Source organism: Drosophila hydei, unplaced genomic scaffold (assembly GCF_003285905.1).
Source record: "Drosophila hydei strain 15085-1641.00,03,60 unplaced genomic scaffold, DhydRS2 tig00008122-arrow-pilon, whole genome shotgun sequence".
In the NCBI taxonomy this organism is placed as follows: Eukaryota; Metazoa; Arthropoda; class Insecta; order Diptera; family Drosophilidae; genus Drosophila; species Drosophila hydei.
The window spans coordinates 1663716-1687667 of record NW_022045833.1 but is presented as its reverse complement, the minus strand read 5'-3'; the positions used below and the strand labels follow the sequence as shown (position 1 = coordinate 1687667).

Below are 23952 nucleotides of genomic sequence, written 5' to 3'. Positions count from 1 at the left end.
ATATATAAACGATCTATAGTTTTTGGCTAAAGCAGCGCTAAGCATAAAAGAAAACACACACAGCCCCCTGCCCCCCGCCCTACCCCCCACTGTGATATTAGAAATTTCACATATAAAAAATAAATAAAAACAAAAAAGTGCAATAAAAACAAATTAAAAAAAAAAACAACAACAAAAATTCCCGCGCCACTCAACTAAAAGCGTTTACTTTATAACAATAAAAATTAAAAAATAAAAAATAAATTAAAAAATAAAATTAACAAATAAATTATATTTAAATTGTATTTAAATACAATTAAATACAGTTACAATTACACACACACGCACACAACTTGGCTATGTAGCTGTTGCGCGCGCGCGTGTGTGTGTGTGTGCGCGTGCGTGCGTCGCCTGTGCTACGCTTGAGTCTACAATTGCAACAATAAACAACAAACAATAATAATAATCATAGCAATAATAGCAAAGAACATACGAGTTTCGTGGGTGGCAGGCGCTTAGACGTTTATTTTAATTATGTATACGCAACGTATGTTTGACATGTGGAGCAGCGTCACTTCGAAACTGGAAGCACACGCAAATACCCTGGGTCAAAGCAACGTCCAATCGCCAGCGGGACAGAACAACTCGAGCGGTTCAATCAAAGGTAAAGCGCGATCCAATGACTCTAAAATATTGTAAAGATATATGAATGAGATAAGATATGAGATATAGATATGAAAGGAATTCTAATATATGAAACTTGATCTGAAAGCCAGCTTAAGCTAGAAATTTAAGAGATATATTTATAATATAGATATATGTATATAGTAGTTTGAGGATCCTTGCTCCTACGGGGTATCTAAATCTTCAGTCTCAATCTTCAGCTATACAGAGATATATTTAAGAGATAAATAAATAACATATATATATAATAGATATAAGAAGTAACTTTAAAGGATATCGACAACTTGACTCGTTATGTGTGCGCCAACTTAAGCTTTAAGTTTCTGAGATATATGCATAAGATAGATATATATCTATCTTATATATAAGAAATAACTCTTAAAGATAGCTTAAAGTTAAGTCTTAAGCTGAAAGCTGAACTCTTAAGGCACACAAAAGGGAACTGAAGTTTTTTTCAGTACTTAAGTATAGCTTTTTCTATATATGAATTTGATCTACTAGTGGTCTTTGAGCAGACTGTACCTATTACTCAAAATACTTAAAAGAATTCACGAAGACTCAGACTCTAGCTGACTCTGTCTTATAATTTGGGCCAACTCTAATCCTGCCCATATAGTGCGCTATTTTGAAGTTTTCTATGCTGCAAAAATAAATTTAATCTATGCTTTAGTTGTATATAAATTTATCTAAATCTCAAGAGCTCGCTAGAGAATGCCACATTTCTGAGTGGTTCTACTCTAGAGAAGAGCTTGCAAGAGTTGAAGTTTTATTAATGCCTAAAAACGTCTTGGATCCACAAAGCTAAAGTTAAATAAGTCCTTAAAACAATTTTTTAGCTCTTGCTATATATATAAGAGATCTGCCATATTCGCAAATATTTATGAAAATATTTTAGCCAGCTCAAAGCTCAGTTTTGCCTTTCAAGATGTTAAATTTATATTTGAACTTAGCACTAAAAATTAATTTAAAAATCTAAAGATCTGCTCAAGTATCTAGAAATAATCTTAGCTCAACTACAAAATGTTCTGCTACTACCTTTAAATACGATATATGATTTGTAGCAGTAGCTGGAGAATTCTGTTCTATTTCAGCTGGGAATTGCTTTAGTCAAAATTTAACGTAAGCAAAAGGTTTTCATATTAATTTCGAAACATTCCCAGCTTCACTCATTTTTCTTTGAAGCTTTTTCAAGTTCTCTACGAATGCTACCTTAAACTTACATGTTCAATATATATATATATATATATATATATATATATATATATATATATATAAATATATATATATATATATATATAAATATATATATTATATATATTTGTATATTATATATTAAGCTATTAGGCACGTCTTGCTAATTCCTGGAAACTGTGAATTTGCTAGACATTTTTTACTATAAACAAAAAACTTTTACAAAAAAACTTCTAACTTGAATATGTAATAGGAAAAATTTTTTTTCGAATTTAATTAATTTTTTTTTAAATAAATAATATAACTAAAATTTTTATAAATGTACAAAAAATAAGTTTTATGTATAGAAAAGCTTGTCTTCATTTTTTTAAAATATTAATTTGCTAAACTTTATAAATAATTACTTTGAACTACGCAACTAAAAGAGCTCTGCTGCCTAGCAAAGTTACACCTGCCACACAGCCCACATCAGGTGCAGCTAGGCGCAGGGAAAAACGCAAATTACAATTTGCAATTTTTATAATTTTTTTATTTTTTGAGCTGGTTTTGTTTTCGTGAGCTGCTTTTGTATGTTAGTTAGTCAGTGTCAGTCGGTTAGCTGGTCGCTCGGTTAGCTGATTGGTCAGCGGCGAAATAAATTAAGCTGCTGCTGCTGCTGGTTGCTGCTGCTGCTGCTGCTGCTGTTGGCAGTGAAAGTTCAGACATCCGACTTGAGAGACTTTTGAGTTTCTCAAGCGGAATTATATTGTAGGGAAAATCCATGAAGCAAAGACGCAACAAATATTATGAAACACACAGCAAGCTCGCCCTCCCTCTCGCCTTCTCACTTTTATTTTCGCTCAGTGTGTGTCGTTTGCATTAACAATTAAACTAATTCGACATGGCAATCAGTTTGCTGACTAAGTTGCCTTCAATAAGCCGCCAATGAAAGAGACCCTTTGCTCAAAAGCTGACTCACAGATACAGGTATATGTGTATACCTATGTGTGCAATAGGTGCACACACACACACACACACACACACACGAGTCAGAGTCAGTTGCAAATTAAAATTCGCGCGCCAGCAATAAAAAGCGATATTGTAATGCCAACAACAAAAAGAGAAAAAAAGTTAAAATTTTTCTGTTGTTTTCTTTTTGTTTTTGTTGTTTCTTTTTTGGCTGTTTATAAGTTTATATAAATATATGAATTGTACACACACACACTGGCACACACCTTTACATTTTTATGGCTACGTTTTGTGTGTGTAAAAATTGTTGGCAATTTTTATATATTTTTTTTACAATTTTTTGTTGTTTTTGCTTGAATTTATTTTTGGCTCAATGCAATTGCCATATCTACATTAAACATATATATAGGCTATATGTATATATATGATAATAATAATATAAATTGCTGCAACTATAGCCTTTACCCTGCCCCTCCCTCTCCCACTGCCCCTCCCTGGCTGCCTCGCTGTTATCAGCAAAGCTTTGCGTTTTTTGACCTCTCGTCGGGGTCAGCGTTCCCAAAATGAATAATGAGCATTTGTCAGGCTTTTCGTTTTTCTTTTCTTTTTTTTTTTTTTTGTTTTTGCTGGTTAATGCGTTTGCTTTCCTACTTTTCCTGCTTTTGCTGCCTTTCGCTCGTCCTGGCCGTCATAAATCTTAATCGCCAGGCCTCAATCTCTGTGTTTAACGAGTGAGAAACCTTTAGCTGGGCAAATGGACAAGAAATAAGCCTTACAGCGCCCCTTCAATTAACCCCCAAACCCTTAACCGCCCCGCCAGCTACTCGTGTCGAATCAAAGCGAAAATGTTGCGTGCGCTGACCCCAAAAAAAACTATTATTAGCATTTTTCCTCTATATTTTTGATGTCCTTATTTAAGGCCGTGTAAAACATCAGGGAAAACAAGTTCCATTAACGCTTTTTTTATTATATTTGTTTAATCTATTGCGCATAAATAACATGAAATTTGCCTTAAAAAATATGAGAACATAATCAACTTTTTTTTTTTGATTTTTGTTTTTTTGAAATTCCTGTGATAAACATCTAAATTTGTATGGAAACTGTAGAGAAGATAGAGAATATTAGGAAATTAAAATACTATTTTAGCATGAATAATTGGAGATTTAATTATTTATTATTAATTCATTTAATTATTAATTAATGGAAATTATCTTCATATAATTAAACCAAAAGATTTATTTTTTAAATAATAAAAGGCAATAAAAAATTTCCACATAATAATAATTTATAGAAAGTAAAATTTCAGATAAATAATTATTTAACTACAAAATAAATTGCTATTTTTTTTAAATTTTTTAAATATGTTGAATATATTTTTAAAATTTAATTTTAAGTAAAACAAAATTCTTAACAAACGAGTTTTTAGCTAAAAAATAAAAAATAAATTTATAATATATTTTATTAATATATTATTTTTTTTATTAATATTTTTTTAATTTTGTAAAAATTTTGAGTTTTAATTTTAATTCTGATTATCCAAAACTTGTTCTTGTTCTTGCTTTTCCCCTTTCGCTTTTCCCACCTGCAACTGCAGCAAAAACAACAAAAAAAGTCAAACAATTAAAAGCCACAAAATGCTAAAATTATAAACTTTTTTAGTTGCGTGCGTTGCGTGTGCAGCTGACTTGAGGGACGATTGGGGGCCGCTAGGGGGAAGGGACAGCGGATGGTACTGTGGGGACTGTGGCTAGGGCTCTGGGGCTCGTAATACTCAACTAAAATATGCATGCAATTTGCCTTTATGACTTCCGCGACAGCAACCGCAACAACAACAACAGGAGGAGGGGGGTGGGGATGGAGAGAAGAGTTGGCAACTTTGTTTTATTGAAATTTTCACTTTGAGCTGTCTCGAGTTTTGCCAAAAAGGCAACAGGCAGCTCGCAGCTCGCCGCTCGGCATTTGGCGCTCGGTACTTCATAAAAATACAAAAAAAAGAGAGAGAGAAAAAAGAAGCGAGCGGAGACGACAATAAAATGTGAAACAGAAAACAGCAAACAGATAGTACGGTACAAAGTGAAAGAAATGCGGCGTAAACAGAAAGCGGCCAAAAAATTAACAAAAAAAAGAAAGAAAAGAAAAAAAGAAAGAAAGAGAAAAAAGCGAAAGACTCGTTGTCGAAAGTGGCTGGCGATCGCACGTACCGCCCCAGCGCCCTACGCCCCCCTAACCCTGGCCGACTGGCAGGCCCTTGCAGCGGAGGAAAAAGAAAAAATTAAAAGAGCAAACGACGAAAAAAAAGTTGTCGTTCAACGTTTTCGTTGTTATTGTTGCTGCTGAGTGAAATGCCTGCGCTGCGTTTGCTGATTGTGTAGTCTAGGCACACACACACACACACACATACACACACGCAGCCACGTACAGAGCTTGCAGGTCGTTCCCTGCTGCCCATCTGCCACCCACTTCCCCGCATTCATAAAATGTACGCGTGATAGTGCGAACTAAACTATAAAGCAGCGCATTATAGCTGTATTTGCCCCCCTCTTGCTCTCTCTCTCTCGCTATATGCCAGCTCATTCTTCGTTGAGTTTGTGTGCGAGTGCGAGCTTCGACAAAGGCTGGCGAAGCAACGGCACAATACACAATCATCATCAACGTCAACATAGTAAAAGTCTAAAATCGACAAAAAATTTAATTTCGGCGGTCATTCACCCGAAAAGATCCACACGCACATAGGCATACTCACACACACATGCAAACCCAGACAAGAAAGCACACAGAGAGAGAGCGAGAACGAGTGAGTGCGTGAGCTGCGTGCGTGCGTGCGTGCATGTGGCTGTATGTGTGTGTGTGAGCGTCGCTCGCTGTTATGTGGGAGCGTTGACGCGTCGACGTCATCGCAACACACATTACAACATCTAAGCGGCGTCGAAAGTGCGGGGTATGAGGCGTGCGCGGACAGCACTCGAATTCGCTTTCACACACAGACAATGCGATGCTTTCTATGGCTTGACGTTGCGACGCCAACGCCTGCGCCTCCAGCAGCAGCGATGCCGACGCCGTCGCCGTCGCCGTCGCTGACGCCTACAGCGACAGCAGCAGTTCAAATTATTTTTTTTTTTTTTTTTTTTTTTTTTTTTTTTTTTTTTTCTTTATTTTGTTGCAGCTTATTGTCTTAGACTCTATAGCGCATTTAGCTCTAAACCTTAACTAATGGGAGGGCAGATATGCCAATTATTCTGCACTTGTAGCTACTATCTTAATTAGTTCTAATATTGTCTAGAGGATGCAATCTCTTCAGTCTTCGCCTATTGTTGTTTATAGCCAGGTTGCTTGCGAGATGGTTAGGATGCGCTGCAAGTCTGTCCGCGTATCTTGAACTGTGTCGCCCAATGAGTTCAGCAACTGTGGGAATTGCTAAATCCCTATGTAAGACTGAGTTTCTTACAAACCAGCTGGCTCCAGTCCATCTGCGTAGTGCTTTATTCTGCAGGGTCTGAATTTTGTTCCTTGTAGTCTTCGCCGAGGAGCCCCATAGAGAGATACCATATACGAAGGTTCAAATTATTATTTACGCATAAATTTGATAGACAGCGAGTGAAAGAGCTTCGCTGCAAGACAAAGAGCGAGAGTAACAGAGACGGCGAGAGCGAGAGTTACGTTAGTTTTGTTATTACTTTGTGCGCTTTCAAAGCTACACTGAGCGAAATTATGCAAAACCTTTAAACAAAATAATTTACAACTTTGAAAAAAAAAAAAAAACTGTTAAGTGATAAGATATAAAAAAAACTTATTATTTATTTTTGTTCAACTCTTTGCCCCCATTTTCGCACAGTGCACGTGGCTCATTGTTTGGCATTTGTCAATTGTTGCGTGAATTTCCAGTTGCTTTTGCAGTTGCAAAAGCCTCTAGAAGCCTCTTGACTATTTACCGTTTTTGGCTAATTGCCGTTTGCCTTTTGCCCAACATTCGCCGTTAATCGGCTAATTTGATTTTTATTTACACGCCATACGCATGTTAAGGCGCTGGCGACTCCAGACCCAGACGCAAATAGAACAAGTGAATATTCCCATTACTCTGACAGCTGTTTGTAATATGTTGGCTATGCCACTGGGGAAACGGGACGCTGCTCCCGCCCACTCTCTCTCTCTCTCTGCCTCTCACTCTTTCTCTCTCTTACACACTTGCTCATAAAACATAAATATTAAGTTTTTTATTTTGGGCATGGAAATTCCATGGGATATATGGCACAAGCAAATATTTTCCTTTTATTTTTTCATCCATAAGTTCGAGTTGTTTGCAAACAAATAGAGCGATTTTTGGGTTGTTGTTCTTATTGGGGCTTTACTCAATATTTGTGTTGTTGTTTTTATTTTTTGGGCGAGTTCATTCGCTTTTGTGCCAGAAACAATGCAGAAACCACATTAGTTTTTATTCCTAGTTTTGCCTTAACGATAATTATGGAAAATTTGCATTACATTTGAGACCAGGGCAGTTACAATAAATTGATAAAGTTTAAAGTGTGTAAATGGGATTAGAAATAGAAAAATATTATAGTGAGCTTATTAAGAAGGCCAAAAATATTCTTTGATAAAAATTTTACATACAGAAAAATTACAAATATAATTTGCAATTTTTGTTGTATTTAAAAATTAATATTTAAAAAATGTTAATATTTTTTTAAATTATAAAATTTAAATGTATTATTAAAATATATTATTTTTATTTTTGTTTTTGTATTTTAAATGCTAAAAATTTAACTGTTAAATATAGATAATATTTAAATACGCAGCTATTCAAAATTTCATAAGCTTAAAAATATTTAAAAAAATTCTTTATATTTTTAAGATAAAACATAAATTATCTAAAAATATTTTTCATTTTCTCACCTCTGGATAAATCTAACAAAAAAAAGCAAACAATTTTGGTTCTCATATGTGTGACAAACAAGCCTATTGAATTAAGCTACCCCGTTGCTGACAGCTGTAAGCACAAATACTGTTAGCTTGAAGTGTGAAAGGTCATTGAACCTAGCTGGAAATATTTGTCTAATGCTACGCCGTAAAGATAAGCAGCCTACAAATATATAAGTATGTAAGAGTTTCTTTTGTATGCTTGGGTCTAAGCAGACGCATACCTATATATGGGGGTTATCTGTATTATTCACTTACTGGATAGACATGAATTTATGTGCTTTTCGGAAGCTCCAATTGGAAAAGCAAGTGTCCATAGATAATATCAATGATTTTCATTGAATTGGCGACTGCGTAGCTTCGATCTTTGAGTGGCTCAGACTTTGCTTAATGATAGAGCCAGACGAACGCCCCATGAGCTTGTCAATTGCACTTATCTGTTCTCGCAATTGCATTAGTTGTATATGTCTTTTCTTAGTTATATTTATATATATATATATATATATTTATATATAAAAAGTGCGTTATATATGTAGTGTTTAGTATATTGCGAGATAAGCTAACCACAAATGTGTGTCATAAGGCCACAACTTCAATGCTATTGCTCAGACAGGCAAAGAATCGAGAGTTACGCGATTACAAGCTGTTAAAAGAGCGTATTACAAGTGACCTTAACTAGTCATACATGACATGTGCATAGAGTTGAAACAATGTCCTTTTCTGCAACTAAGCAGCCAGTGAAACGTTTAGGTCTATGAAGAAATCAAGCTAAAAAAATTGATGAAGACAGATTCAATAAGTTGCAATTTCTATAAAAATTATAAGGAAGCCAGTGAAACGTTTACGAAAATAAAGCAGCAGACTGAAAGGCGAAAACTTGGCAAGCTAAGCTCAAATCTTTAAATTTCAAATTTCAGTCAACAATTGCTCAAAAGCCAGTAAAACGTTTATGAATAAAAACAAAGCGAATCAGAGCTTAATGAAAATGAAACTGTAGACAGCAAATTTAAGCTCGAAAATTAAGCTAGCTTCAGTTCAAGCAATAAAAAACTAAGCAAGCTAAACGTTTACGAATGACCTGCAAAGCAGAACTGAAAAAGGCAAAAGTTCTATGAAGAATTTGAAAGGAAAAGCACTTAAAATCGAGTAAAAATAGCAGATGATGCTGCAAACAATTTTTTATACATTTTTTTGTGCAACTCAATATCAATTATAAAGTTTTGGATAAGGCAAAAAAAAAAAAAACAGAGAGGAAGAGAGGGGGAGGGAGAGCTGGCAAAACGTAGCTATAAAATTGATATATATGCATATGCAATATTATTATTATTCTAGCAATTATCTGGCCAGACAAAATGCAATGCATCAGTGGCCCACACGGGGCCGAGCACACATAGAGTGCCACACAGAGGCAGCGGCAACGCAGACTCAGCTACGGCCACAGCAGCAGCAGCAGCAGCAGCAGCTGCCGCTGCGTATCTTATCTATGCAACTCTCGCATAGTATTTAATGTGCGTGAGCTACACACACGCACTGTTACACTCATAGATATATATATAGAGCTGTGTGTCTATGGACAGCAAATAAAAGATTGCATGTGCCCCACAATGCGACAGCCACCCAGCTGGACCGAAATGCTGCAGCCAGAGACTGCAGAAAACTGAACTGAGATTGGGTAGAAATGTCTAAAAATATAGCTAAGTTAGTGGATAGCTTTCTAAGAGATTAAGTGCTGAAAGGCATTACAATAGAATGCATTTGGCATGTGCTACTTCCAATAACAAACTTGATTTATGGAGAACAGCACAAAGTTCGAGACTCTAGATAACGCTAAGGCTTATTTTATATAGTTCTAAAATAAATTTAATCTGAGCACGCGAGTGCTTAGCTAATAAAGCTCAAGTCAAGTCTCTAAATAAAAAATGACATGAAAAACCATGTGAAAAGTAGATGAATTAGCAGGCATGCGAAGGCGGGCGCAACTGCAGTTAGATAGAGGGAAGTAAAGCAGGAACTTACAGCTCAGGCATGCCAAAAGTGCTGCTAAAGTCAGTGCAATTGTCATGTTAGTATTTTTAAACAAGTTCTCATAATTAATTAGCAAAAAAAATAATTTAAAAAAAGTAAACTAAATGGAAGTTGTTAGCAGGGCAAACTGCATGCCGCTGGGTCCCACTGGGTAATGCGAAATGCGCCAAATGAATAGACGAATCTATATGTTGGAGCTAGCTCTGAGTGTGTGTGTGTGTGTGTGTGTGTGTGTGTGTGTGTGTGTGTGTGTGTGTGTGTGTGTGTGCGCTGCACACACAAAAATGCAACTCGCCGACAAGTTAGAGGCGAACGAGCGCCGCCAACAAATGCGAAAAACTGGGACAAAGTTGAACAGACGAGCCAAGGACGGATATTAGTGCGCACAGTTGCATGATGGAAGCGATGGCAACAACAACAACAACAGCAACAGCAACAAAAACAACAACAACTGCAGCAGCAGCAGCAACAGTAGAAAAACAAAATGAATGCCTTTTAGTTTTTGGTGTATTTTATAGACATAGCTGTTGTTGTTGTTGTTGTTGCTTGTATATATATGCATGTTGTATATAGCATGCATATAATATATATATATATATATATAGCTGAGGCTATGTGCCGCCTTTTGGGCTCTGCTCGCGTCGATTGTTGTTTGGTGATTACAATTTTTGCATTGCAACGAAGCCGGCGTCGGCCAACGGGGCGGATGAGAGATCAGAATTTTTGTTGCAGCAACAATTGATGCTGCTGTGGCATTCACAACAACACAAATTGCGCATACGCCACGTTGTGCGAAGAGAAACAACAACAAAGTGTAGAAGAAACGCTATCAATTAGGCGCTGGCTGGCTGGAAAAACTCGTTTTTCCACTCGTTTTTCTTTAAGAATTCTTTTTTCGGTATCTTTTGCCCAAGAAACAAGCAACAACAAGTCAGTTTAGTTAGTTAGTCACTGAGTTAGTTGGCTGTGAGACTCGTTTTTTTTTTGTTTTTTTGGCCAAATTGTTGTACGTTTAGAGTTCTAGAAAACAACAACACACGAATACCATAAATAATTGGCTGTTTAAGTGCAAATGTTGTTGCTGTTGTTGCGCAAAGAAACGGCTAAAAAAACCAAGTCAACTTACTGCGGCTTTGTGTGTGGCTTTTGAGGTTGTCAAGGTATCATTTTTTTTCCCATTTTGTTTTCAAGTCGAGTTCAGTTTCATTTATGTCGACGCTGTTGCATTTGCAGCCGTGCATAAATAATGCATAGGCCTACTTTTTTTAGGGTATACCAAACCCAACACACACACGCATTATCTATGAGCTGCTGCACTTTGTACTCTGCTAAGCATGTGCCATTGTTTTTTTTTTGCTTTTTTTTTTCATACGCTTTGCATTAGAATAGAACGCGCTCTGTGGCTCGAGGGTTTTTCCACAGTTTTTCTTCCATTTCGGCTTTTATTTTTTTCGTGATGTCATTCGTGGCCAAGACTCTTCATTAAACACATTTGCAATTGCATATTTAAATATCTGAAATAATCAAATGAAATATTTTTAATACAACATTTGGCAGCTGTGCAATTTATATATAAATTGTGCATGGAGAACGAAAAGGCAATTGGTAAATATATTTATATATGTATGTGTCTATCTATACACTAGCTAGTTTTTCTTATATTCATGGCAGCTGTGCAGCAAAATGTTTTCATATTTTTTTACAAGTTTTCACTGGATTTTTCACTCCAAGTCTCTTTTTTGTCAAGCAACGCTTTCCTCTACCCACTAAAATCAAAAGAAGATTGCAATTACAATAAATTTCAATCAATAGTTAATTAAACTTCCCGTGGATAGGTTTTTATATTTTGCTTGAACTTTTTACAACGAGCACTACTATTTCTATGAACAACCGATTTTCAATGCATTTCTCTAAAATCATCCAAAGCAAGTGAATTCCGACAAAAACTAACGGTTTCTTTATGGTAATTCTCTTCTTAGCAGTCTAATCTAAATTAATTAAGTTAATTAAATATTCCTCTTAGTTGTCAAAGTAATATAAAATAAAATATAAAATATATATACAATAAACAAAATTTATTATTAATTATATAAATATAAAAAAATACATAGAAAATCTTACAAATGAATTTTTTTTATATTTATTTTTGTACAAAACAAAATGGTAACATTTGTATATTTAAAAAATAAAATATAAAAATTATATATATTTATATGTATGTATTTATATATGTATGTATGTATGTATGTATTTAATGCATAATCATAAAAAATCCAAAACAGAAAATTGAAATCTTAAGCAAACACCCAAAAACTTGCAACAGTCTTCGAGTTGCTGCAATGACTCCTCAGTTTTTAATGAATATTTATTAAACTCCTTCAGATAAAATAAAAAAGAATAATCAAGTAAAAATTTCAATTTATAAGCGAAAAATTGAACAGAGAAATTTCTGACAAATGAATCATGTGACGAAAATATTTTACAAAGACAGGCACACATACACACACACACACATATAGATTTGCTCAGTTTTCATTGTCACGTGCGGCGTATACGTGATTTTCTGTCCGAGCAGCAATGCAATATACAATATCAAGCATACGTCATGTGGCACACTCATCTCCAAAGCAAACAAGCGCCAAAAGAGGAAAACAAAACAACAGTTTAAGCTTAACCGTTATAATGTGCAGGCTAAATTGCACTAAACAGCCAGCGAGCGGGCGCAACCGTTAACATGCTCGAAAAGATCAGCTAAGAAGCGGGCTTATAAATTACATCATTTGTGAAATTGTCGATTGCGTTCTTCGTTTTCATTTGCTGACGCTCGCTTAGCGGGCATATTTGTCGTGGGTCAATCAACTTTTGGCCAAAAGAACATTTATATATATTATATATATATGTACGCGTATATCTTGGCTCTCCCTCGTATGAGACAGATCTTTGTTGGCAACAAAAGCGGCAACTGCCAATGGCACGTAGCGGCCAGCCGAACAGAACAGTGCGAAATGTAAACATTACAAAAAAAATGAACAAAAATGCCTGCGCTGGTCAGCCAAACAAAAACAACAACTGAGGAAAGCAGCAGCAGCAACAGCAGAAGAAGAAAAAAAGGCGAAAAGAAAAGGCCATTGACTGGCAAGCGCCGTTAGGCCTGTGACTTTGGCATAACTGAGCGTAAATTAAAATTATATTATTATAATGTTGCTGCTGATTATTATTACTGTATTAAGAATGAGCAGCTAAGCAACAGCAGCAGCTAAGCAGCGCCGCAGCGGCGCAGCAGCGTGAATGAATTTGTGGCTCTTTACAAATTCTAACGGCGTCTTCCTCAACCGCACACACATACACACACACACACACACGCACACACGTGTAAATATGCAAATGCGCGTGAGCAAAAAGAAAGCGCCAACATTACGTAGCCATGCCAACAACATGCTAATGCCGCTCTCTAACGGCATTTTGATATATTTGTATGTGTGTGTGCATGTATTTCTTTCCGCCAGCCGGCTTGCCTGCCGGCCTCCAACCCTCCCGCCACCCCAACCTTTTCACTTGTGAAAGCTGGCTAGCGAACGAGTTTTAAACTTTTTTTTCATTTTGTTGTTTTACAACGTGTGCTTGGGCGCAAAGAACGCAGCACCATAAAGAGAGCGCGCGTAACACAAAAACAAACACAAACACACACACAAACGAGCATAAGCTAGGAGCGCTCTCTTAAGCAAAGAGCAGCAATAAAAGCTGTCTGTCTGTTCAATGCTTGTGTGTGTGTGTGCGTGTAAAGTTGTGAGTTGGCGCTGTTTTATTATTATTATGAGCTCTCGCTCTCGCAGCAGTTGAGTTCAGGCTGTTTGGTTGGCAGGCGGTGCATTGACCCCACAGCTCGCTGACCCACTTACGAAGCTGCTTTTGCGAATGCGAATGTTGCGCTCGTGCCGCGCAACCCGAGCGAATTGCTTCGTGACAACTTGTGCAATAGGCAGCAAAGGCAGCAATAACAACAGCTAAAGCAGCGGCCGCAGCAGCGACAGCGACATCGACTGCGACTTCTTTTTTCTCTCTGTTGCTCTCGCAGTGCTCTGTCTGAGCTGCTGTTATTATGTAGCCGATGTTGTTGCTATTGCTGTTTTTATTACTATTATTATTATTTTATTTGATCGCAGCCAAAAACTGCAAATCATATGCAGTTCTACTTCGTATTTATATATTTTTGTATTTTTTTTATCTCCGTTTTTTTTTCGCACATGTCGCTGCATATTAATTTTTTTTTCATTTTTTTTGTGCCTGCATTTGCAATAAAGAAGAACATATTAATTTTGACTTCTGGTTATTACTGTGCCCAGGGCAACGAGCGGGCAACAGCATGTGCGAGCGAGAGGGCGTGACAAGAAATCCCGCTGGCATGCAAAATAAATTGCATATGCGAAAATATTTTCGCGTTTTTCTTGTTTCGCATGTATGTGTGTGTGTGTTTTTCTCTTATTTTTTTTTTGTTTTTGGCCCATTCAGAATTTTATTTTATTGTGCTTTTTTGCATAGCGTTTAAATTATCGTTTGCTGCAGCTCGTGGAAAACTTGTTGGCAAATTGCGGTTTGCACTTGCGGCGCGTTTTTTTCCTTTTATATTTTATTTGTTTTATAGCAACAGCAGCAGTTAATTAACTGTTACTTGTTTTGCTGGCCGTGCATATGGTGCGTATGCTTTATTTTACACTGCTCTCTCGGCAGCAATTCATGAATTTATGCGTTAATTTCATTGCGAGAAACGAGCAAATGCAATTATCAATGGATTTTTACGATGTGTTTTATTATCATATTTGCTTTATGTTTTTAATGAGCGAAAAGCACATTTAATTTTGCAATGTTGAATGCATAATATGGGAAATATTTAAAAATATTTGAAAAATTCATGTATATATATGCATATTTAATATATATATATATATATATATATATATATATATATATATATATATATATATATATATATATATATTATTATAACATTTTCCCAAAAACATAGACACAAGTTTATTTATGAAAACTATCTGATATGCATGTATATAGTATATAGTAGTGCATGCATGTATATAGTAGACCTTTTCAGCAAATTAACCTATTTACATTAGTTACATTTGCTATGCCATATACAAAGATAACAGACTTGCGCATGTATACAGATAAATATATGCATATTCATATAAAATATACTCACACTATGTGTATATTTACCGTATTTTACAAATAACTTTTTCTTTTCGGCAAATATTTGTGATATTTGCCCAAAAAGTATGTCAACGTTTTATTTGCCTTTCCATTGTGCTCTGTTAAATAGTGTTCTATATAAAATACAACGAAAACAAGGTGTGAGTGGAGGTAGTCTTACCTATTTAATTTTTAATTGTATCAATATTTGCCAACATCAAATTTCATTGTCCTGATATACGCAAGTGCGTTTTAACATATGTACATACATACAGACATACATGATTACACACATATATACATATATGTTTTCATACATGGATATAAATTATGTGGGCCATCTAAGAGCGTTTGCTGCGCTCTTCAATTAATTTCTCTAACTAGCTTCAAGAGCCCCAATAAAACCTGAAAACCTTTTTGCATATTTATGTGACTGGCTAACGGCAAAGTTGTCAAACATACATTGTACATATGCATGTAGTTAATACAAGTGTATACAGATATTCTGCTTATCCGCATTTGAAAAGCACGCACAGACATTTACAGCTCAAGCAAAGCCGATAAAGATAAAGATTTACTGTCAAATGCATGTGTTTGTCAGTATGTGTCGTCATGTGTCTGTTTACTTGTGTGTGTTCACTTCTTTATTTTTGCCGTTCGCACAGCGCTTCGTAATGCCAGAGAACATTACAACTTTAAAGCGCTTTAAGCGATGCTCAAACAAAACACAAACACACACACACAGACATACGCACATACGACAAAAAAACTCATCGACGACTTTGTCATCGCCGCAGTCAACTGCCCACTCCTCGCGCACTGTCGCAGTCAGCCCGCTGGTGACGACACACATTTGAAAATAATCAAAATGAAAAGAAAAAAATAAACACGAACAACAAAAACAGTCTGTTGCACTGAGCGCTGCATTGAGCGGGCAGGCAAATAGAGAGCGGCAGTAAGAGAGCGCCAGTGCATGCGCCCGTTTAAGAGCGAATTAAAATGTTTAAGAACAAAGAGAGAGCGCCACAAAAGAGCAGCACTTTCTTTTGAATATGTTTTTGTTATTTCACTGGCGCACTCACGAGCACGAGAATCAGTTGGGATGTCTGTGCGTCTGTGTGTGTGTTTATGTGAGTGGTGTATGATTTGTATTATGGTGTGTGATACTGCCGTGTTGGAAAAGTTCATTGACACTTGAAAAACATTTCATACTCAAACACACACATGCACTCAGACGTCTCTTACTCATTCGCTCTGACGCTCATCAACTGTCACACATTTCTCCCAATGCAGCAGCAGCAAAGCGACTTCAGCGGCTTGGCACATTTTTGTACGGCGGCGACAGCGGCGTTGGCTGTCTGCTGCGTCGCAGTCACTGCTGACGTCGTCTGTGTTTGTCTGCTTTCGGTTCAGCGCGCTTCTTTCATCCTCGTGGGTAAATACGCAAAGCGCTAGATTACACAATATGCGTTGCGAGCAGAGGCAGCAACTGCAGCACCGGCAGCGGCAGAGGCAGCAACAGCAATTGAATGCGGATTCGTTTGTTTAGGCAAGCGAGGGGGCTAGGCGTGCTGCGCGGGTGCTGCTGTAATCAACCCAGTCTGCAGCATCAAAGCGCTGCCTAGAACCAGTTCTCTTTTGTGCGTGCATACGTGTCTGTGTGTGTGTGCGTGCGTGTGTGTGTTTGGCTGCAGTTGATCAACGGTTTATGTGCGTCTGCTGTTCTCTTTGTTCGCTACTAAAGAAATTACATCATCGGCGTTGAAAAGGATTGTTGCATGCTGCGAGGGAATCCCAACAGCTGTCGCTGTCTGCCCCGCACTCACACACACATTGAGGAACACTCAATTTACTTAAAGTGAAGCAGCTTGAGCCATTGTCTAGGCAGAACAAGTGGCTGAAAGTACTCTATTGTGCACTGAGAGAAATTTTTTGAATTGAAATGGGAAACGTAAGAGAATTTAAAAATACAAAAACAAAAAAAATAAATAAATGGTAAACATTAAATAAAAATGATATATAATAAATTTTTTATTATTTTTTTTAATAATATTTATAATTTTTTTTAAATTTTAGTTTTTACATAATTTATTTTTAGTTTTTGTTTTTAAATTTAAACTCACGTTTCACAAAGTTTCATAGAAGTCACTTTCGATTTCTCTCAGTGCATAAGTTCTTATTGCGTAATAAGTACTTAGTTCTTCAGCGCGCTCAGCATTGTTGCGCCACGACAATGGGGCAACCTACTAAGCCCCAGTTAATACTCCTAATGCCGCATTGTGGCAAATGCCGTCTGCCAACACGAGAACTTCAATTTGCATTGCTCTGGATTGGGCCAAAAGGCCACATGGCTACAGTTAATGGGCAACGTTTTTTGCGCCGACAATAGACAAACGGACAAACAGCCAACAACAAGTAGCAGCAGGCGGAACAAAGTACTGCTGCCACTTGCAACACAATTGAATCGCCTTTGAAATGCCACAAAGCAATTTCTTAGGCCTGCCTCGTTTGCTTTTCTTTTAAACCAAATTAACTTAGCTAATAACTTATTTAGCGAGCAGCGGAATGCATTTCTAATAGCTATGACTGTGGGCAACTGTACCTAGTTTCTAGATCGTAACTCGCTTGTTATCATCATATATTATATATTATGGTATAATATAAAAATCCTAGTTGATTAAAGTTAACCTCTAACATATAAATGTACAGTTGTGTTCATTAAAATAGTAGTGCGACGACACAATTTAGTGATAAACACAATTAATTATTATAATTGTGGAAACAATTATTGAGAATTATTAGTAATAATATTAACGAATATAAAGATTAACATAAGTAAATAATATGTAATTCATTTTGATTTTTTCTTAGACCCTCAGGGCTTGAGAAAGTAAAATGAATAAGATTTGCTTGTTCATAAAAATAGTAGTGGCTACTTAAAAAGGATTTTCCTTTCTAACTTCATGTATTATATATTTATATACAATTATTTGTCTAATACTTAGTTCTAGAGAATTTCGAAGAGAATTCGTGTATAACTTGTATAGTAGAAATGCTTCTGTTATATATAAAATTATTATTGTTAATGCTAATATAATACTAATATATTCTAATATTATATGATTAAAGATTTACACAAAAATGTTTAAAAACAGAGAAAAGGCATTTTGGGGCGTAACAGACTGCAAAATACATGTCCGTAGACCTCAAAAAGTTGAGGATTCCATTTCTATGGTCGAGTCAACTGCTTTTTAAGTCTATCTGAAGAGTCGAACAACACTGAAACAGCAGCAAAATTTGTTTAATTTAGTGGAAAAACTATGGAAGATAAAGTTTTTACTATTTGCCACGCCTTCATACATAGAAACATTTTAATATTTTTAAAAATATTTGTAGCCAAGAGTAGCTTAAGGCGAGGCTATTGGCTAAAATCTCTAGCTTCAACAGCGCCTTAGGCAATAAAATGTAAATCGATTTGTCAAGCAGCTAGTGAGCAGCTGTCAACATCCCTAAAACCTCAGACATGACGAATATAAAACCGCTAAATTCCTAATCAGTCTCAGTATAAAGTCTCTAATACAAATGAAACCAAAAGTAGCTGAAAAAAAAAAACATATTCTAGAGTGTAGGAAAAGCCTCTTGGTTTTTCTATAAAGATAAAAAATATATAATCTCTCATTAAAAATTTATCACATCTCAGTACTGTATGCATTGTTCAGTTTTCGCCAAATTCGAGATTCCATAAAACTGCATTTGTGAATTTGACCATGTCGGGATCCTTGTTGCAGCAGATGTAGGCGTCCATGCCATCCTTGGTGATGATGCCGATGCGCACCACGCCGCCCGAGCTGCAGTCGTGCTGTATGGCCAGATTGACGGCTGTCTTGACCATGTGAACAGTGGCGTCTTGGCTCATGCCGGGCTTGAAGTGCGCCGTCACATAGCCCTGGATGTAGGAGCCGCCGGAGCCAGCAACGGCGCACGGTTCGTGCACGAGCAGTCCCGTTATCGGCACACTATATACCTGACCGCCGTGCACTTCATCCCAGCCAGCCACAATGATGCTGGCCAAGAGGGTCTTGCGCGCCTCGTAGATCTTGTTGCGGAAATGCACAGCAGCGTCGCGCACCAGACACGGCTTATTCAGCGATGACTCGTAGTTGGCCATCGAATAGCTCACGGCATCGGCCAGACTCTGCGTCTGCGAGGCCGAGCCGCTGCGACAGCAATAGATGTGATCCGTGATCCGTGTCAGCTTATCGGCCGATCGGTTCGAGACATAGGCCCGACAGCTCGTGCGCGTATCGGCACCCATTACCACGCCCCCATCGAATTCAGCGGCCAGAATTGTAGTCTAGGCATAGAGATTAGCATCTATAGATCTGGGTCTGGGTCTCGACTATACTTACGCCGCCATAATAGTCATTTGAGTACATTGAGCATGCAATTTGTGGAACGCGCTAAAATAACTTGTATTAAAATTTCAAAATATAATTTCATTGCTATGAAGTGTACTTAAATTCAAGTGTAGCTTTGACTGTTATTGCTTTAATTGAGAACATTTAAATTATGAATGAGATTTTGCTTTAGTTTCTGACTTTTTCAAGAGGCAAGCGCTTGTGGCATGGTTATGGACATTTAGCGGCGAATTTAAAGAAAAATATTTTTTAATGATTTCTTGCCCATATATTAATGACTTCTAGATTTATCAGGATCTAAAAATATTATTCAAAAAATAATAAAAGCAAACTATTTTCGTAGTATTTTATATTCAGTATAATCTTATATAAAAAAAATAAATATAATAAAATAAAAGTAATAAAAAAAAATACAAATAAAATTTCAAATATATATTTATAATATAATAAAATAAAAGTAATACAAAAAACAAAAGTAAAATTTTTAATATATATGATATAAAAATCATATATTTATAATATATATATTTATAAAAATATATTTAATATAAAATAATATGAAATATTGGCAAAATGAGCTCCTTTTATTATTTATTTAAAATTTTGCCTTATATAATTATTTTTGAAATATTTTTAGTATCAAAAGATGAGCTAAAAAAAGATTATTTTTATATATATTCTTAAAAAAAATTAAGAAAGTAATTTAAAATAAAAATTTCTAGGCCATTAACTTGTTTTGGCCATAATTGATTTTTTTTAAATATAATAAAGCCTTTTATTGAGTATATGTAATGCCTTCCGCCTTCTGTATAATTAAGGCTAAAAGCTGAAGTTTAACTACATAAATAAAATTCTTTAAAAATAATTTAAGTAAAATTTTCAACTGCTCTAAAAATAGTTAACTAATTAATATGACTCTTCTTCTGCTTGCAGCTCAAATTGAAATAATTCCATGCAAAGTCTGTGGGGACAAATCATCGGGCGTGCATTACGGCGTTATCACCTGTGAGGGCTGCAAGGGCTTCTTTCGGCGATCGCAGAGCTCCGTGGTGAACTATCAGTGTCCGCGCAACAAGCAATGCGTAGTGGATCGGGTCAATAGGAATCGCTGTCAATACTGTAGACTGCAAAAGTGCCTAAAATTGGGAATGAGTCGTGATGGTATGATGCAGGCAAACCACAGACAAACCGCACACAGAATGCACATCTTTTAGCTAGTTTCGAGCCAAATTTTGAACTGTGTTTTCTTTTACTCCTTTTTTTAGCTGTAAAATTCGGCAGAATGTCCAAGAAGCAGCGCGAGAAAGTGGAGGACGAGGTGCGCTTCCATCGGGCTCAGATGCGAGCACAGAGCGATGCGGCACCCGATAGTTCGGTTTACGATACACAGACGCCCTCGAGCAGCGATCAGCTGCAGCACAATAATTACAACAGGTGCGGTACTCGATGCATATGAAAAGTCACTTCTATTTTGTATACTCTATATGTATTTATGGGTATTTACCCTACTTAAACAGCTACAGCGGCGGCTACTCAAACAACGAGGTCGGCTACGGCAGTCCCTACGGCTACTCGGCCTCGGTGACGCCCCAGCAGACAATGCAATACGATATATCGGCCGATTACGTGGACAGCACCACATACGAGCCGCGCAGTACAATGATCGATCCCGAATTTATTAGTCATGGTATGTGCCTAGACGTGGGTATTACTTCAACACTTCTCTTCACTAAAGTTTCCTCTTCTATTTCCTCAGCGGATGGCGATATCAACGATGTGCTGATCAAAACCCTGGCGGAGGCGCATGCAAACACAAATACCAAACTGGAATCCGTGCATGACATGTTCCGAAAGCCTCAGGTGTGTAAGAACAGAAGCCAAAAACTGAGAAAGAATAGCTAAGATATGGCTAGAAATAAAGCTAGAGTTATGACGGGCCAAAAACTGAGAAAGAAAATGGCTAGAAATAGAGTGAGAGTTGTGAGTGGACCTAAACTGAAAAATAAGAGCTAAAAAATGGCTGAAAATAAAGTTAGACATATGATGCTGCAATTAAGAAATAATAGCAAAAAAATAGCTAGAGATAGAATTAAAATTATGAAGTCAAAAAACTGAGCATTAACAGCTAAATTATAATTTCAAATAAAATTCAAGCTATGACTTCCCCAAAACTGAGAAATAACAGCTAAAAATGGCTAGAAAAGAGCTATGATAGAAGTTTTAAAAAAACTAGTTGTAATTAGACAAATTATTAAGCAATTATTTAACTGAGTTCCATTTTAGAACAGTTACAACTGTAAACTCCAAGGCGTTAAGCTTGCTTAGTAAAACTTAAGCAGCAGATTTTTCTACGAGTTATATAAGTTGAGATTATTATTATTATTAAAGAAAATTTTTAATTTTTGGCTATATTTCGACATCTTTTTTGTCAGCTATAAAATTGATAGAACATTCAATATATAGCAATGGCATCCATTAGGAACAGCTTCAACAAAAGCATCTACAAAATTAATTAAGTGTAAATTACTTAATTTTTACTGCTATGTGCACCTTGGCCAAATTTTGTATAAAGCTAATTTTTGATATTTTAGTAAAGTAATTGAGCAAAAAACTTGCTTGAATATTTTAGAGAAAAATTATTAATTAGAATTTTAGAAAATATTTAGATAAATTATGTTAGCTTACAAACATGCTCACACACTCAATATGTCTTTAAGATACTCAAAAAACAGGTTGATGCTGGATGCCAACTCGCCTTATCGCTCATTGCAATTTTAGCTGTATTCTAAGCTGGTAAAAGCAGAGCAAGAGTAGCGAAATTATATTGATTAAACAGACATAGGTTGATAGTTGAGCTATTCATTATATGTTTATAAAATCTGTTAAGTTATTTATTAATTATAGGCAACAAAAATGTGACAACTTAAGAAAAGTATTAAGTGCCCCAAATGTTAAGTGAAACAAAATGAATTCAAGGCAAAAAAAAAAAAATGCTAAAAAACTAATCGAAAATTTCTCAGTTTTCCTTAGTTCATAAAATATAAAAGAAAAAATTAGTCAGCAAATTTATTTTTGAAATAATAAGCTATTAAATATTTTGAGCATTGAAAGCGTTTTACGTCTATAAAAATTGGCTAAAATTTAAATTTAATTTTTAATAAAATTAAATGGATTTACTTTGATTGAAACAGAATCTATAAAAGAGCAATACAATAGAATTTTGATTGAATAGAAAATTCATCAAAATGCTTTAGAACTAGAACTTAATTATCAAAAATTAAATAGAGTGTAAATAATTAGATAGTCAATCAAAATTAGCTCTTAGATAACATTGTATTTCTATGAAAATGATAATTGCATATTTTTGGCTTATCAAAAATAGGATCTAGCACGCATACTCTATTACAAAAATCTGGGTCAAGAGGATCTCTGGCTGGACTGCGCCGAGAAGCTGACACAAATGATACAGAACATAATCGAATTTGCAAAGCTAATACCGGGCTTTATGCGCCTCAGTCAGGATGATCAGGTAAGTCGGGCATTGGGAAAATCAATTAAATGATATGAAAATTGTATTGAAATTTGATTATTTTGCAGATATTATTGCTGAAGACGGGCTCGTTTGAGCTGGCGATTGTTCGCATGTCCAGATTGCTCGATCTCTCACAGAACGCTGTGCTCTATGGGGATGTGATGCTGCCCCAGGAGGCGTTCTACACATCCGATTCGGATGAGATGCGTCTGGTGTCGCGCATTTTCCAAACGGCTAAATCGATAGCCGAACTAAAACTGACTGAAACCGAACTGGCGCTATATCAGAGTCTCGTGCTGCTCTGGCCAGGTAGAGTCCACTTCGAACTACATTAAGTATAGCAGAAATTTATAGAGTTTTCTTTATGTTTTTCAGAACGCAATGGAGTGCGCGGCAATACGGAAATACAGAGGCTTTTCAATCTGAGCATGAATGCAATACGGCAGGAGCTGGAAACGAATCATCAGCCGCTCAAGGGCGATGTGACCGTGCTGGACACGCTTCTCAATAATATACCCAATTTCCGGTTAGCTATGCTCTATACAAGCATTCGATATCAATCCTCATTTATATATTTGTCTCTCCTTGCAGCGATATTTCGATTTTGCACATGGAAGCGTTGAGCAAATTCAAGCAACAGCATCCGAATGTTGTATTCCCAGCGCTATATAAGGAGCTATTCTCAATAGATTCACAGCAGGATCTAACATAACCAGAGCCGATATTTATGGATACGTCAGCCGCAAGTGTGGCAGATGCGGCTGCCGGCTGTCCGCTACAAATATTGGCAACGGCAACGGCGACGGCAACGGCGACAACGCCCGAGCAGCAGCAGCAGCAGCTCCAGCTGGAGGACTGAAGCGGCAACAACAACCAACCAACCAACAAACAAACAACAACAAGCAACAACAAATAACCAACTTTATCATCATTTAAGCTAGCATACAACCAAGGATGTGATCCTGGCCGAGGACTCACTTAAAATAAAAATAAAAAAAAAAAACAAAAGCTACAGCAAAACAGAAAACAAAACAAAAACAAGAAAATATTTCAAAAATA

General features: G+C 36.3%; 2 protein-coding genes across 4 annotated transcripts; one reads left to right on the top strand and one right to left on the bottom strand.

The window, feature by feature from the left end:
- The first annotated feature begins 269 nt into the window (after window positions 1-269).
- Window positions 270-23740, top strand: LOC111592089 (probable nuclear hormone receptor HR3). Of its 3 annotated transcripts, none has more exons than XM_023304132.2 (9): window positions 270-643; window positions 20295-20522; window positions 20627-20795; window positions 20885-21048; window positions 21118-21221; window positions 22744-22890; window positions 22959-23202; window positions 23269-23419; window positions 23485-23740. In XM_023304132.2, exons 1-9 carry the CDS (start codon window positions 514-516, stop codon window positions 23603-23605), a joined length of 1458 nt encoding a protein of 485 aa, XP_023159900.1. In that variant the 5' UTR covers window positions 270-513; the 3' UTR covers window positions 23606-23740. The 3 variants fall into 3 exon arrangements, with proteins under 3 accessions (XP_023159900.1, XP_023159892.1, XP_023159884.2); XM_023304124.2 differs by having other exon boundaries at window positions 20879-21048; XM_023304116.2 differs by having other exon boundaries at window positions 20879-21221.
- Window positions 18621-19498, bottom strand: LOC111592110 (proteasome subunit beta type-6-like). The gene is made up of 2 exons (XM_023304144.2): window positions 19353-19498; window positions 18621-19297 (listed from the first exon to the last, which is right to left on the bottom strand). The coding sequence occupies exons 1-2, from the start codon at window positions 19377-19379 to the stop codon at window positions 18659-18661; spliced, it is 666 nt and encodes a 221-aa protein (XP_023159912.1). The 5' UTR covers window positions 19380-19498; the 3' UTR covers window positions 18621-18658.
- Window positions 23741-23952: the final 212 nt, after the last annotated feature.